The 15,832-nt window shown below is 37.8% G+C and overlaps 1 protein-coding gene across 1 annotated transcript in view; it reads left to right on the top strand.

Annotated features, from left to right (window-relative positions):
* Positions 1-15,832, top strand: part of fbxl17 (F-box and leucine-rich repeat protein 17) — a 221,362-nt gene that overhangs the window by 80,186 nt on the left and 125,344 nt on the right. Inside the window, exon 8 of the mRNA XM_016674088.1 lies at positions 7,361-7,491. Within this exon, the coding sequence (XP_016529574.1) occupies positions 7,361-7,491 (131 nt within the window). The remainder of the gene's footprint in view (positions 1-7,360; positions 7,492-15,832) is intronic.

Genomic DNA, 15,832 nt, shown 5'->3' on the forward strand with positions numbered 1-15,832 from the left:
TACTTCCTAAAATTTTCCATGTTTTGTCATTTAACCACAGATATGTGCATATTTTGTTATTTTATATGATTAACCAATAGAAAATAGTGCATCATTGCAAAGTGAATGGAAAGTTACAAATAAAAATCTGAGAAATCACATATGCAGAATTTTGGAGTTGGTTCTGAATTGTCCATTTTTAACGCTGTTGTTCATAATTTTCTTTTGCCTGGCATGTTTGGATAAAAATTCCCTCTGGTTTTGGATGCTGTGCTTTTACTTTTTCACTTTCGGACATGTGCCAATAAGATATTTTTTTTTTGCAACTGAAGCAGCTGATTAGCATCTAAAAACTCAAGGAACACCTGATCTTTGACCCCACATCCTGAAGAAGTTGGAAAGGAGGCTTCATGGATGCAGAGCAGAACGAACGAGTAGAGAGAGGAGGAAGTTGAAACCATCTCTTCCGTTGACCGTAATTGTCAAGGATCACATATCCAGCTCCAATGTCTCTCTTCCCAGCTATGATTAGCAGGGCTTGCCAACAACTGATGATGTCATCCAGGATATGCTACTTTGGGAAATTGTCCGAGTTGACATGCGACTGTCATACAGTAATAGTTTTCAGCCAGAGACAGCTTCACATTGGTTGCAAGACTGACTGCTACCCAAGATCCTACCTGCCCACAGCATCACCATCCACAACAACTCCCTGAAGATACGTGGCTGATATAAACTACGGCGACATTTAATTTCACTTGGGAATAAAAACATATTACTGAACTGAATTGAACATACAGCCACAGCTAGGTTGGGAAGGGTAATGAAAGCATCTATCTGTTAGAATTACACAAAGTAAAACAAAATTCTGTTTGCTAATGTTTACCACCGTATCCAACTGGTTTTATAAAGTGTTGGATCAAGAAGGATGAATTGTGCCCAGTAGGGCTGCTTAACATTAGGAAACCATGCAGTGTGTGATGATGTTGCGGAAGGCTACTATTTTTAGATGACTTACGACTTAAAAAAGAAGGAAAACAATATATATATATATATATATATATATATATATATATATATATATTTTATTTTTTCTGTGTATTCTCCTACTGGAGGATAATATAAATTGGTGTATTACATGCTGCAATTTCAGATGTATTTGTAAAATGACCTACTTCACAAACATTCATTACTTGGTCAAATAAAATTGCAGTACATTAAACGTTTGTGGTTGACAAAATGTGACAGAAGCTTAGCGGGTGTTTTCTGTTTTTAGTTGCCATGAACGGTGAAGTCGCCACCTTTGCTAACACCTCTCTCCTGCTTCCGCCCCACTTTGGGAAAGCGGTGTCTGGCTTTGCTGCAGTCTGCTGGTCCCTTATCTCCCCAACCCCCTGAATGAAGCACAGAAAATACATAATCACAGTGCCCTGTGTCAAACTGATAACCTCCAACACCAACCAAGAAATATGTGTGTTGTGTGTACGTTTGTGCTCACGTCTTACCCCGCGTACGAATGTATGGGGACACGCATGTTGTGTCTCGGAAGTGGTGGAGTTGGGGGTGACGGGGAGAGAAGGTGGCAGAGGGGATTTGAAGAAAGAAAGGTAATGGGGTTGTGGAGGTCGCCAAATGAGTCTCAATTGTAATAATAATTTTCTTGACTGCTGTATGGAGGAGATTGGGGGATTTATGAATATAATGAGGAGAGGAGAGCCTAAGGATGATGTGTGTCATGCAAGAGTAATTGAAGAATAATTCATTTGGCTGTAAGACTTTTAACCCAGAGACAGACAGAGACAGAGACGTTTTTTGACCTCTGGAGGGTGGGGATATCATGTCTCATTACTGGCCCAACTAGTGTCAGTGTGCCGTGACTGTCATCCTGCGCTGTTGCGGTGGTTCCTGCGTGTCTTATGTGGACGTTTGACTCAGTGCACCGAAAAAAAAAAAAAAATTGCCATCTCTCTCTATCACCTTGAGCCTTTTCTCACCACTGAGTTTGTTATCGAGACCGGCACATGCAGGATTAGCGACTGAAGGAGATTACAAAAAGAAAAGGGGAATAGAAATGGGAAAAATAAGGGATAGACAGTAGATGGGCATGGAATAGACAGAGAGAGGAGCTACCCATACACGTATGAGCGCGCACACACACACACATGCACTGCTCTGCCTTCACATTATTGCATTTTACATTTTGTTGTTTTTCCCAATCCTGCTTTAGATTCCTTTTTGCAGAAGTGACATTGAGCATGGAACATGTCAATGTCTATCTTGGAAAATACATTTCAAATGGCTGCATTGACATGATATTCACAGCTTTATTTAAAAACCAACTACTGAGTTTCCCTATCGGTATGTTTGGGATCATTAAAAAAAAAAAAATCAACTTTAACGTATACAAATGCATCCAAAGATGACTGTTTTGTTCTCATGTGGCTAGACTACATTCTCCAAGTATTTCATTGTCTAGTCCATCAATATGTTTTGCAATAATACGGTTAGGATCTTGAGAAGGCACCATTCTGTTACTCTTGTGTTTCTTTGTTCAATACTTTGGTGACTTTGCCTTCTTGTAGGCCACCAGTCGGAGCTAAACCAGCTCATGTTAAATATACACTGATAGAGGGCAGGATTGCTTTCTAAACACAGATGGTCGGGTTAAAGATGCAGCTGCTTCTCTTCATGTGTTTAATACTTTTTCCTTGTGCTATTCAACTTTACTGCGCACAACTACATTTATGATCTGATTTGTTTTGATTTCTTTGTATGGGTACATTTCTTGGGTTGTTGCCGGCATCTGGTTTAAATTTCATCTCAACGACCTCATTAGAAATATATTTCCTTGAGGAAAACATTGACATGTTCAATACCGTTTTAATTGTGTCTTCTCAGGCTTTTGCGTGTTCTTTTTGTATGATTTCAGAGAGGAGCGCAGTCATGACATACCTCTTACCCTTCTGACTGAACTGTCTTGCATGTTCCCTTTCTTTTTCTTTTTTTCTTTTTGTAGGGGGGGTTGAGCATGCATGAGTGCGCACTTGTACTCACCTACTATCACCTCTGCCATTCGTCCCTCCTTTTGGCCCCCACCTCATCCTGTCTCATTCACACGGTTCCCCAACAGATACGGACAACCGAGCAAACACCTCAAAGGCACTTTGTGACTTTGACTCCTTGCTGACGACTTTAAATACACTTCAAAGCGTGTGGCTAAACTTTTATCTGGCTCCCTTAAATCTTCTAAACCAGTCTCTACTCATCCTTTCTGGTCTATGACTCTCAAGGCTCTTACTCTTTCTAAAAGGTTTTCTTACTTTTAAAAAAAAAAAAAAAAAATAACGTACAAACATGTGTTGCCCCTTTGACAATTCATAAGCTTACCCCTGAGAAGCTGTTTTTTTCTTTTTTTTTGTACTGATGAAACTCACATACTAAATCTTGAAATGGACATATTTTTTTACTGCAGCAATAAAACAGCAGCTCATATTTTCCAAAACCAGCATGTTCGCTGTTTATGAATAAAACAATGCTAGCTCTGTCTGTGCTTTTATAATCCCATGTAACTCCCTGTGAGTTGGAGACGTTGACGCCGATGGACAGTTACAACCATGAACTCATGTTATTTTGTGCCAACGCTCAAATGTGTGACATCATATCCTTTGCACGGGGTCCAGTAAGGCGTCCACTTCCTGCCTGGCGTCGTGTAAATACATGTAGTAATATCAGAGGTAGTAAAAAGTCGACTGCATGGCAGAACGCTCACAGGTGCACATGCTGTGATTTACGGTTATTGAGTGAAATAAGTTTTGAAATAAGCCTTTTCAAATGCTAAAAACTGCCTTGGCTTTGAAACAGCCAGCTATTTTTTCTTCTCTTTTTTATTTTATTTATTTATTTTTTTATTTGATCTTGGGCTCCTATTTGTCTTTGAAAGATGCAGATAATTAAAATACTCAAAATTCAAACTCTCTGGGCATCTCTTATAAATCTGTAGATGGAAATAGATGGCACATTTGCATTTCTCATTTGTTAAACTTGTATCTCAGATGAGATCTTTTTTTCCCGGTGAACCCCTGTCAGATGTGAGGAGTTTGTCTTTTGGCTTATCTGTGATGTGTTTGACTTTCATTGAAGAGATTAGATGGAATGAAACAATTGTAGCTGTTATCTAATTATTAAAATTCACATCCAGGTTCATAATTCTGAGAAGTTAGTTATTTTTTTTCTCTCTTGTTCTTCAATAATTATATATATATTTTTGTCATAATTGTTTTAAACCAGATCTAAATGTTAAACATGGCAAAAGTAAATATTTTGATGGACAGTTTTATTCAGATTCAGTAATCCTACTTCTTGTATACATTTATTATTTTCTTAAATGTTTTTCAAACATTTAAAAAATAAATGTGACAAAAACGTGTTTTTTGTCACCGTCTTCTATTTTAGAAAATTTCTGTTAAAAAAAACTAATTAAATTATATTTTTTATAAAACTAATTTTACTAATTTCAAGTAAAGATGTACACTCAAGTAAAAAAAGAAGTTGCATATTTTTTTAATTACTGAAGAGTTTGATAGTATTTATTTCATTGTTAATTTTTAGTGACATATTACAGATTTGCAGAAATTGGACTAAAATGTCTAATTTTTAAGTAATAACACCTACGCGCGCGCACACACACACACACACACACACACACACACACACACACGCATATATATATATATATATATATATATAAAGTTAATCTTTTAACACTTGAGTTGATGTTTCTTCACTCTGCAGATGTTAGCATGTCTGCCCAGCATTCAGGAAGTCACTGTGCTCATTATTTGCAGTGTGTATGTGTGGCAGTTGGAGAGCGGCTGGTCCAAGAGCAGCTGGATTTTGCAGGTTTCACTGGTTTTATGAACGGCTTGAATAATGACCCCGCTCTAGCTGCCAACTCGGAGACGAAGAGGCAAACTCTGCCTGGTTACAGGCTTCCACCAACAAGTAGAAAGACCTGCCCAAATCATCTCCGCTCTCTTACTTTGTTTGTCCCTCACTTGTTCTGTCCCTCTGTTTCACTTTTTTTTTTATTTATCTTTGCTCAGTTTCTCTCATTTTTATGCTTTCTCCTCAACATTACTTTTCTCTTTGTTGGTGCTTATTTATTCTTAGTTTACAGTAAAATTGCTGAAAACTGAAAGTTAATTAAAAAAAAAAGTAAGTAAATACAAGAACATTTACTTGCCGTATTTTTGGGAGTGTGTCAAATTGCTCTGACGCTGCTACTTGTAACTTTTAATTTCAGGGATTTTCAGCATATTTTCCTTTTTGGCAGGCATTCTTAAATTGCAGTATTTATTTTCATGCATTGGTTTTGCTCAGATGGATTTTACAAAGTTAGAGCTGTGGCTGTGTGTCCCCTTGCTACCTCCTCCCTTCCCCATCTCCGAAAATTTGGTAGTTTTTTTTTTTCCTCCATCCTAGCTACACACACAGCCAATGACAACTCTCTCAGGTTGGCCTGATTTCTCATTGGTTTCCCACATCAATGAAACACTGCCTATTGGCTGTAGTAGAAATTCTTTTTCGGCAGAGATAAGCAGTTTTGAAGATTTGGTGAACAAATACTACGTTTGATGTGGAGGCTTTGAAAATGTACTCCAGGCATTCCGATCACAAATACTGAATGGACATGAAAACTCTTTGTAAGACAGGGAGCATGTGAGGATGTGTGTAAAATGTGTAAAATGTGTGTGTAAAATCTTTCAATTGCATTCTCGTGGGTATATTTCTATGAATATTTGTACAGCTAGAACCTTAATCTTTAATAATGACACTAAACCTAAAGGAAGAATTATTGTAGCTTGGCTTTTGTTCCCCCCCTCACTCCTCCAAAGATGCTGAGCTCCCATTATCTGAATGTGAAGTCATGTTTATGTCCCAACAAAATGAATAATGAGGGGAGCACACAGGCGTGTACATCCTGCTCAGCCCCCAAAATGAATAATTTAACACTTGTATTCAGTGGTGACCACAGGGGCACGAGGCAGTTTGTCCGTATTTGTGATTTTCGGTGCATTTTTGTCCAAACCTCATTGTCTCCCTGAGTTTATTCATTGATAACTAGTAAGCAGTTTCTGCTATTTATTGCAGTTGTCTGTTTTGCTGCTCCTTGACCCTCACAACTGGATTTTTTTAAAACCAATCTGTGCACATACAAGCCTTTTGTTTATTTCATTCATGTTGTCACTAGAGTTCAGGTGAGGATGTGCTGCATAAAAATTGCATTTCATGTTTATTTCATGCCTGAGCAGACTTTTTATGACAGGAGGTGTGGATTTTTTAAGGGTTTTCTTTTTCTTTTTTTTTTCCAAGCTTTTTAAGAAATAGTTTCCTTCAGCATGGCGCAGCGGTTTGCGCACTTAACGTGTTTGTTTGCAGCTCGTATGTTTTTAACCTCAGTGGAGGCTGGGAACAGTGTTTACATGTGTGCTTACTTCACACAGTGAGACTTGGTCCTTGTCCCCCCCCATGTGTCTTCATGCTGGTCGGTATATGTCATGCCTATGGAGCCAACAACAGGGCTCAGTGATCTTAACACCAACTGTAAGCTTGTTTTCTCTTTAGCCTCGGACATGACATTTACCTTTATGCCTCCCTGGCGGCTTCTTGAATATCATACCCCTCTTATCTCGCGTCCCCTTGTGTGTGTGTGCGTACGTGTGTGTGTAAGAGAGTTTAAGCTTGTATTTGTGTGTTTGCAGCTTTCTCCTGAATAGTTATGAGTCTGTATCTGAATCTGGACACCTGCGCTGTCTCTTCAAAAAGCCTTTGGATAGTTAAGTGAGCAGGAACACTTGCTGAACATCGTGCCAAAAGGTTGAGATTTTAACTGGGGGGTTAAGCTCAACCTTCTTTTATCAGGTATTCAGATTGGGAAGTGGGATTATTGGAAGTGGAAGGGATGAAAGGAAGAAGAAAAGCGATTGCTCATTTTGGCTCAAACCCTTTGCACCAGGCGTGCGGGTGCAGAATGGTAAACAGTAACGATAAACAATTTTGTAGCACTTATCACACTTGTTTGTGTGTGCTCTGTATTTGTTTTGTTGTATTTGATGCAGCATGTGGTAGAACACATTTCCCCTGCACACAGAAAGAAAATCCGCTTCGTTCTTGCAGATGCATCATATCTACTGATGTAGCTCAGCAGAAATGCTGCATTGCTTCTATTGCTTTTTCTCTAAGGCTTATCAAAGTAAAGATGGACAAGTCCATTGTTTAGTTAATGTTTGATGTTTATGTTTATCAAGGATCATTTTTGATGATGGGTTTGTGATGCTTTTTGATAAAATGCTCATAAAATATTGTGTATCATCTCTTGTAGCTGCAAAACCTGAGTGTCCTGGATCTGCGGCACATCTCAGAACTGAACAACGAGACGGTGATGGAAGTGGTGAGAAAGTGTCGGAAGCTCAGCTCCCTAAACCTGTGCCTCAACTGGAGCATTAATGACAGGTAGGTGATGTGCATTTTCAGGTCTAATGATGCAGTGTAACTGAGCGGACTCAACAATGTCGGTTCACCTCAGTTTGATTTCTTCCAGATTAATTTAATTCATTGTTCAGTATAATTTTAATCCATCCTATTCTTAAAAACCTGTTCAGTTCTCTTGTGTCCTGAACAAATCAGATCAATGTGATTCAGTTCATTTTCATCCCATTGCATTCATTTGCTTTTTCTCCAGTTTGTTTCTGTTTAATTAACATTGTATGCAGTTCAGCTTGGTGCTGTTCATGTTATTTCAGATCACTAGTTTATTACAAATCATTTGCACACAATTTTGATTTAGTTCAATTTATTTGAACTCCTCTAGGTATTTTTCCTTTGTTTTTATTCAGTTCACTTTGTTCAGTTGTATTAAATCAGTTCTAAATGTTTTATTTCAATCAAGTTTAATGACAGTCACTCCAAAACACTGACTTTGGTAAAAAAAAAAATTGGCCATTTTCACCCAGGTTAGACCTTAAACAATATTTATTTGATTTGAGTATCAAGTTCATCTTGCTTGTTAAATATATTATTTCCATGCAGAGCATCAATGCATGTCACTTAAATTGCAATAGCCTATTAATTATTTCCACCTTTTGCTTTGTTCTGTCCTGTTCAAATGCTTTCAGTTGTATGAAATCCTCTTTAATGCCATTTCAATTTATTACTCTCATTTAGTTCAGCTCACTTAGCTCTACTCTTTACGTTAACTCAGTTTATTTTAAACAAACAATTCATATTCAATTAGATATGAACCTGTTTACTTTTAAATTAATTTAGTTCATTGAGTTTTATCCAAAATAATCCAGTTTAATCCAGTTCCTTTCACATTTAAAGTCAATTGCATATGGTCTCATTCAGCCTACACATAATGTAATCTACCATCTACTTACTGATATACAAAAAGCATTACTATGTGGTGGAGCAGTAGCTAATCAAATACATTTTTTGCAAATTTGTAGACAAATTATATTAATGTTTCATTAAATTCACAAATTACGACGACTGGATGAGATTTGGATGCAAATCTTACAAACATTTCAGTTTCACTACTTTTATGTGCAACATGGAAAACTTTGTGTATTTGTCACAGAAAAAATGCCTTAAAATAGCTTAAAAATTATGGATCAACTAAAAATGCACTCACTTTGTTAAACATGTAATAATTTTTTGTCTGTCTTTGTTTTTCTGGTTTGTTTTTCTTTTTGCTCTTCCTTCTTCCTTGTTTCTTTTTGTTCGTCCCTCATTTTGGGAGAGAGTCGGCACCGTGCTTCACAGCAAGAGTAAACCTTCTCCTTTTTTATTTATTAGCTGGTGTTTTATTCATACATTTCTATTTAATCTATCGATTTACAGCTAAGGCTTGGCTGCTGACTGTATTCCCATTTTAGCCCCATGGTGTGTGAACACAATATCGGATGTACCCAGTGCATAACAACGGGTGTGTATGAGTGTGTGCATGTGCTTGTGTGAAATCCTTCATTTATTATTGAATGTCCAGTCAGTGTTTGGTGGGAAGGTTATGGCAAAACCTTACATGTCCCTTATCAATATTTGAAAAAGCTTAGTTTGGTAAAACTTCTAAAAAATACAAATTTGTATTTTCAGTTTTTCACTGTTCAAACTTTATTTAAAGCACATTTATGTTCAATCTTATTTTATTCAAGGCCACTGTGATTCCTTAATTTATTCAAATCTTAATTTACTGCAGTCATCAAGGAGATGAATGCAGCCTGGATTTTAAAATTTATGAAACTGAAAATGGTGTGTGTGGTGCAGGTTCTGTTGACTGTTATGGCAGCTTACAGTGGGTATGATGCATTCTGGGTAAATTGGCACAAGTAAGCAAAATGCTGAAGACCCCCTTTAACTATTGAGGACTTGAAAAATCTATCAGACACAGCAAATTTATTCCTTTCTCTACATCAATTTACTTACTTTTTCAGTGTAAAGGCCATATTTTGTAGTAGCTGATTACTGGGTTGCCTTTATGGCACTTTTTTGTACAATTTAATTAAGAGGTGCAAATAACAATAGCAACAAAAAATCTAATCTATACCCAGAAAAACACTATATTAATATAGTATTGACATTGCATAGTGGGGATGTTGTTGCTAAATGAAAAATATTAAAATTTTCAGTATCAGTAATGTGTTTAAAATGAACCCAGAGAAATGATGAATTGTCAAAGAAACAGATGACATGAATAGGAAAAAAAGAACATTATGCGGAAATATTAAATCAATTTATCAAGACATTTTCAAGGACTTAATATGCAAATTGGTCTTCTAAATGGACACTACCATAAAGTTCGTTACACAATAGATTAAGGCCAATTTTTTTACCAAAGTCAGTGTTTTGGAGTGACTGTCATAAAGCCCAAATCTCATTCTTGTTTGTATCCTGACCTGAAAAATCAAACAGCCATTAAACCTGACTCAGTTGCACCAGTTCTTTCAGGAGGAATGGGCCAAAATCCCAATAAACTGGTGTTAAAAGCCTGTGGAACTATTCTTCGTACATTTGAAATCATACATATTTAATGGCAATTCCATAGAATACTAAGGATAAATGTGTTTTAACCTTTAACTTTCAACAAAGTTTTGTTAAAACTTCTTCCACTCAGTTATTCTGTCATGATCTAAAGCAGAAAACGGTCTGTCTGGTTTAAAGCAGGGCAAGAAAAAAAAGCGCGATTCCTTCCCTTTTATGCTGCATATGTCAATATTTGGTTTCAAATATCTTTGTGTGGGCTTTGACAAGGTCTCAAATGGACATCAGGAAAAGTACAGAACAGAAAAAGACACAGATGTAACTTCACCAAAACGTTCAAGACGTCACAGATGGAATTTCCTTGAAGGTCTTTTAGTGATGTGCAAACTGTCAGTGTGTCTCCCAAAGAGAGATGACGAGACACTCGAAACTGGTTTATTTGCCTCAAAGTTTAAAAGGTCACGAGTTCATCAGGGTCACTACTGTTTGTAACCAACACACACACACAATCGACACACACATACACACTCAAGCTGCTTGCTTGTTGTCAGTGAAGACGAGAATGACTCAACCCTGGTTCACATTAGCTCTCAGAGGGTAGAGCTGGGTCAGCCTGTGTCTGTTTCAAACTGATGGCAGTGTGCTGCGAACAGGTAAACAGGCAGAGGAAATGACCCCTTATTTCCAAGACCAATTTGTCCCCCAACTAGAAGCTATTGAAGATATAGAGCTCGGTGGGAGGTAAAGCACATCAGCCATTTCTTCCCCTTTCCTTCACCCCTTATTTAAACAGTGAAATAAATAAATAAACGTGGTGTCCTCTGAGGGCAACCATTGTCTCAACAACAGCAGAAAGCAGCATCCCAAAGTATGAAAGCGAGACATAATGATCAAACACCAACTTCCTATCGTCACAGTCCGATGGGTATGCTGGTGGCAGTGGGACGCCCAATTTTTTTGGTCACCGTCATTTCTTGGGGAGAGAAGAAGCGCTGTTCTGCAGGTGGGCAGTGATGGTGCTGTTATTTCTCTGTGTCTTCTTCCAGAGATGATGAGACTCCAAAGTGGGATTGTGTTTTTCAAATCTCATATTGTTCGGAAAATGGGGAGCGATTCATGAGCAGAGGGTAATGGGAGACCAAAGGTCTGTGTTGACTGTTCAGAAACTCACTGAAACAAAGTTGAATAGTTTTCTCCACTTTACCCTGAAGTGTTTGGAATCTTTCCTGCTGTGTCCATCTAAAGACCTTTCCTTGTGCAAAGTGACAATATACCATCATACTATTATAATTTGTTGCAATCCAGATTAAGATTGAAACAAGTTGGGAGGCTTTAAAAAACTCTTAAGTGGATGTAGGTGAAAGTGAAGAGGCCCAGATTGTGTTTGACTCCTTGGTCAAACATAATGTCTTTGTTCGTATGTGTACTCAACCCAAGTCAACTTTATCAGCCAAAAACTCCCAGATTTAAATGCAAATCAGTAATTATCTCAAAGGTTTTTTTTTTTAGAAAATATATGTGCAACTTCTGTTCTTTTTTTTTTTTTTTAAATAAAAACTATATTTTTTTGTGTGGTTTTTAAAGATAAATTGCATTCCCCTAAAACCGCCCTGCTTTATCTGTCAAGTGACATTTTGATGGCAGCAGACTGAGGAATCCAGAGCTCTAGTTAGACATTATCTCTGTCTTTAACAATCCTGTTTTAACTTAAGCTTATTGGTAAGTCACTTTTTGGCAGCACACCATTTGGGATGTTTTAAATTATAAAAAACATAAAACAACCAACAAGCAACAAACATTAAATTTTCTCAAACATCATCATGGAAAACCATGGGCTTCTGCTTTGTGTTCTGTCAGGACTCTTGGTCGTGTCTCTCTCGTCCTGATCAGATACCAGACAAGCAGATCATACTAGTGCTGTCTGCCGAGAGGAGGATGGAAGGCGATTGGATGTTCAGCTGTTCCTCATTTGGAGTTCAAAATCAGTCTGAAACACTATCTTCCTAAAGATTAAATAAGATTTTGCTGAACAAAAGTCCAACCAAATTATGAACGAGTGGATCAAACTTGTTTGTGCACATGATCGGACACAGCTTCTGGTTAATCGGGTTGGCTGGTCTGTGGCTACATCACTGGGTCAGTCTCTCTGGCTTACACTTACTTCTGTGTCTTCTGTCTTCTTTCATTACTCCAATTCACCTCAGGTCTTAGAAATACAGCAAAGACTGAGTTTTATGCCTGTTAGCTGTTAGAAAAAATGTTTTTTGAAACCCTTGGTTACCTTTTTCTGTACTCTGCGTAGTTCTAAAACCTGTCAAATAATGTGTGACTTTAAAATAAATACACACCCATCTGCTGATGTACAACATTTTCAAGTATTTTGATCAGACGTAGCTGATTGGTCTGTTGCTCCCCAGTAAAGTCAAAATGACAATTTTTAAGCAAAGATGTGAAAGCTGAACATGTTTGAGAGGAGTAGGGAAAAGATTTATGTCCATTCTCTCTCTGATTATATGTGGGTTTGTGTGCAGGCTTTGGTCAGTTTGCCTTGCAGTATTTCCTGAAACCAAATTCATGGATTAAGTGAGTCATTTTATTTTATGAGGCCTCTATTGTTGGAGGCTGGGTGTTTCCCAACAACTCAGACGGTCTCACCCCACTTCCTCCCTTCCCCTGTTTATTCATCTGTCTTTCTGCCAGCTTCATTCAAACAAGGGAAAATCAATATTCATCCATTTTACCTCCTTTGCATTTTACTCGAGGCCAACATTTGCTGCATATCTCCATCACTTACTGGACGAGCATCACAAATCAGCGCTCAAATTGGCTGTTTTACATTTTTGTCCCCGCCTACGGAAATCAGGCTAGATGAAGGATTACAGAAACGCTCTCCCCCATGACTTGGGGAAGCTTATAAAGGAGGAAATAATTGGGGAAGTATTCTCCCAGAAGCAAGCCATTCCAGAAACATTTTCACATTCGCAGGTGTTTGCACTGGAAATGCTTTCCAAATAGCCTCTGCTCCAGCCAACTGGCAGTTGTCACAATGCCCGCAGAAGTGTTAAACCTCCAAATCAGATGCTTATGTGATAAATCAGTGTGATCAATGATGTGTCAAATGATCATTTGTTTCTCTTCTTTGCTCAAACCGATCACTTTTTATATGTCAACATTTGAATGGTATGTTTTATAATATTTAAAGGTGCGTCAGTTCAGTAAAAATGATTTCTTGTTTGACGTTATTATCGAGTTGGAGTTCAAGTGACACCAAAGTGAAATGGTGACGTTATTGTCAGTCAGTATTTTATGTTTTACATATTGCTTCCATTAACTCCCATTACAAAAGAACAGTGTGACTGTAAACACCCTCTTTGTTCTGTTTTGCTACCTGTAAATGATTGGGCAATAAATAGAAGTCGTTGCTATGATTACAATCTTAAAATATGACTTTAGAAATGTTAAAATGTATGTCCAACAGTTGAAGTCCTCCTATATTTACTTCTAACAATGACTCGTGGATTTGCATCCGAGTATAGAGTTGACATGAAATAACAGGTCCCATTTACTTTCAGTATATTTGTTTTGCATGTTTTTATTGTTTTTATGAACATTACTACCATGTCAAACTTACACTACATACAAATGGTAGTACGAGATAAATAACACAAACATAGTGATTTTTTTCCCCCTCTGGTAAATTAAAATCAAGATATCAGAATTCCTCAATATTAAGGTGTAAAGCCTGTAAAGAAACAAAGATAACAGGATATTTGTGTCAATCTTTTAATCCTGTTTTGTACAATTTTCCCTACTTGTGTCAATTACACTTGACATTTCTTAACCAAGACTTAAAGTACTTAATTATCAAAGGGGAACTGAGAGTGTTTCATTATTGAAGGCTCACACTTCTCAGGCTCCCTGGAAAGGTTTGGTTGTCGGGCTACTTGTGTTTTATGGGTCGGGAGGAGACTTTTGCTCCCAAGGCATTTTGTGGGCTTCTGCCGCAGGAGTATGGGGTGCCGGAAATCCTCTGTAAAGCTTTCCGGTCCTTTTATAACTGAAGTAAAATCTGTGTCTGCATTCTCGATTACTGTGGGTAGACTCTGCTGGGGCAAATCCTTGTTCTAGATTCTATTTGTAAAAGTTGCAAACGGCACCTGCAGGCATAGTTGTGAGAGGAAGGTGTCTGGTTTGGGAACACCGTGGTCTCATCTTTGCAAATAGTGTATTTTTGTTGGCATTTTCAGGCCTGGATCTTCAGCATGCACTGAGGTGGTTTGCAGCCAACTGTGAAAGGGCTGGGATGAAAATAATTCCCTCTAAATTTATGGCGATGGTTCTCAACAGGATATATGTTTACTGCTCCCTCCCAGTTGGGAAGCGGTCTCTGCTTCAAGCAAAGAGTTTAGCTATCTTAGTGCGATGGGCACAAGTGAGTGTGGTAGATGGATAGACAAATTTGGGTTACGTGTACAAATGCTGGAGCTGCCCCAAGTGTTTTGTGGTGCAGAAAGAGCAGAGCCAAGAAGCAATGCTCTAGATTTTCCTGTTTGTCTTGTTAAGTTTTCAAAAAAATTTGCACATTTGCTTAATTAAGGAGATGTGAGTCAGCTGGTTCCTTCACTTATATTTATAAGAAGAATCAAGGTACGAAGTACATACTCAGAAACGAGGACCAGTTCCAGACAGGAAAAGGTAATGAATTAACTGTCAGTCTCAGTTTTATACTTTATTTTTTACGTCAACAAATTACGATGGTGCATTCGTCCATAATTATTTCCTGACCTAAATAAATACATCACTGACTTTTGTACCTCAACAGTCTATGTTCCAACTCTGACTTATGGTTATGAGATGTACATCACAGTCAAAAGAACTAGATTCTGAATACAGGTGGCTGTTATGGTGGTCTGGTCATCCGATCAGGAAGCCTACTGGCTGCCTGCTGTTGCACTTCTTTGGTGACAACATTTAGAGAAGCTGCACTCCTATCATATATTAAAAATGGTCATATTTACAGCTAAAGGGACTATAAAACTGATGCAAAACAATGCTGCACAATAACAACTGGCAGGATTTCTTTTACAAAAGATATCACTGTCTCTGCTTTGGGAGATCAACAAGTTGTAATATTTTACAATCTGAAACTGTCACATCCCCCACCGCTGTTTGAAACTATGTCATTTAATAAGCTGTCTAATTTGTTCAATCAGAGTTTAGTAATTCCACCCACCCTTCATTATTTCCACCCACCTTTGAGATTCAGGTTGAATAGTTTCAGCAGCATGTTGGAGCCACTCTTACTGATGGCTTCAACATCTGGTGCTGAGCCTCCTCTGTTTAGTCTATTTGAATTACAAAATGGAAACAGTCACATCCTAATGTAAATGTCCTTTTAAGAATCATCTTTACAATATATTTCTCCAGGTTCTTGACACCACTGAATTCCTGGCACAGCTCTGAAGCAACAAACTCCCTTTCTGATCATGCGTGTGCAAAGAAAAAAACAACAACCTTAGTTTCATGAGTTAGCACCTTCTAAAAGCTTACAGTTAGGGTTATAGTTGCACGTAAGAACTGATAAAGGCCCCGGGTTAGGGCTAGTGATATTTCTCCTTGATCAGACGCAGCTAATCTTTTTGAAACGTATATAATATATGTGGTAAATCTCAAACATGAGATTATTTGAAGGGTTTACATCTGATTTCAAAGCCTCAGCTTGGTACTACACTCACATTTCCTCTCACAAACTATTTCAGGTTATCTCCTTCTCTTTGGGTTTTTGTCAGATTTGTCTCAAAATGTCACGGAAAAT

This window comes from Poecilia formosa, unplaced genomic scaffold (genome assembly GCF_000485575.1).
Source record: "Poecilia formosa unplaced genomic scaffold, Poecilia_formosa-5.1.2 Scaffold89, whole genome shotgun sequence".
Classification (NCBI taxonomy): Eukaryota; Metazoa; Chordata; class Actinopteri; order Cyprinodontiformes; family Poeciliidae; genus Poecilia; species Poecilia formosa.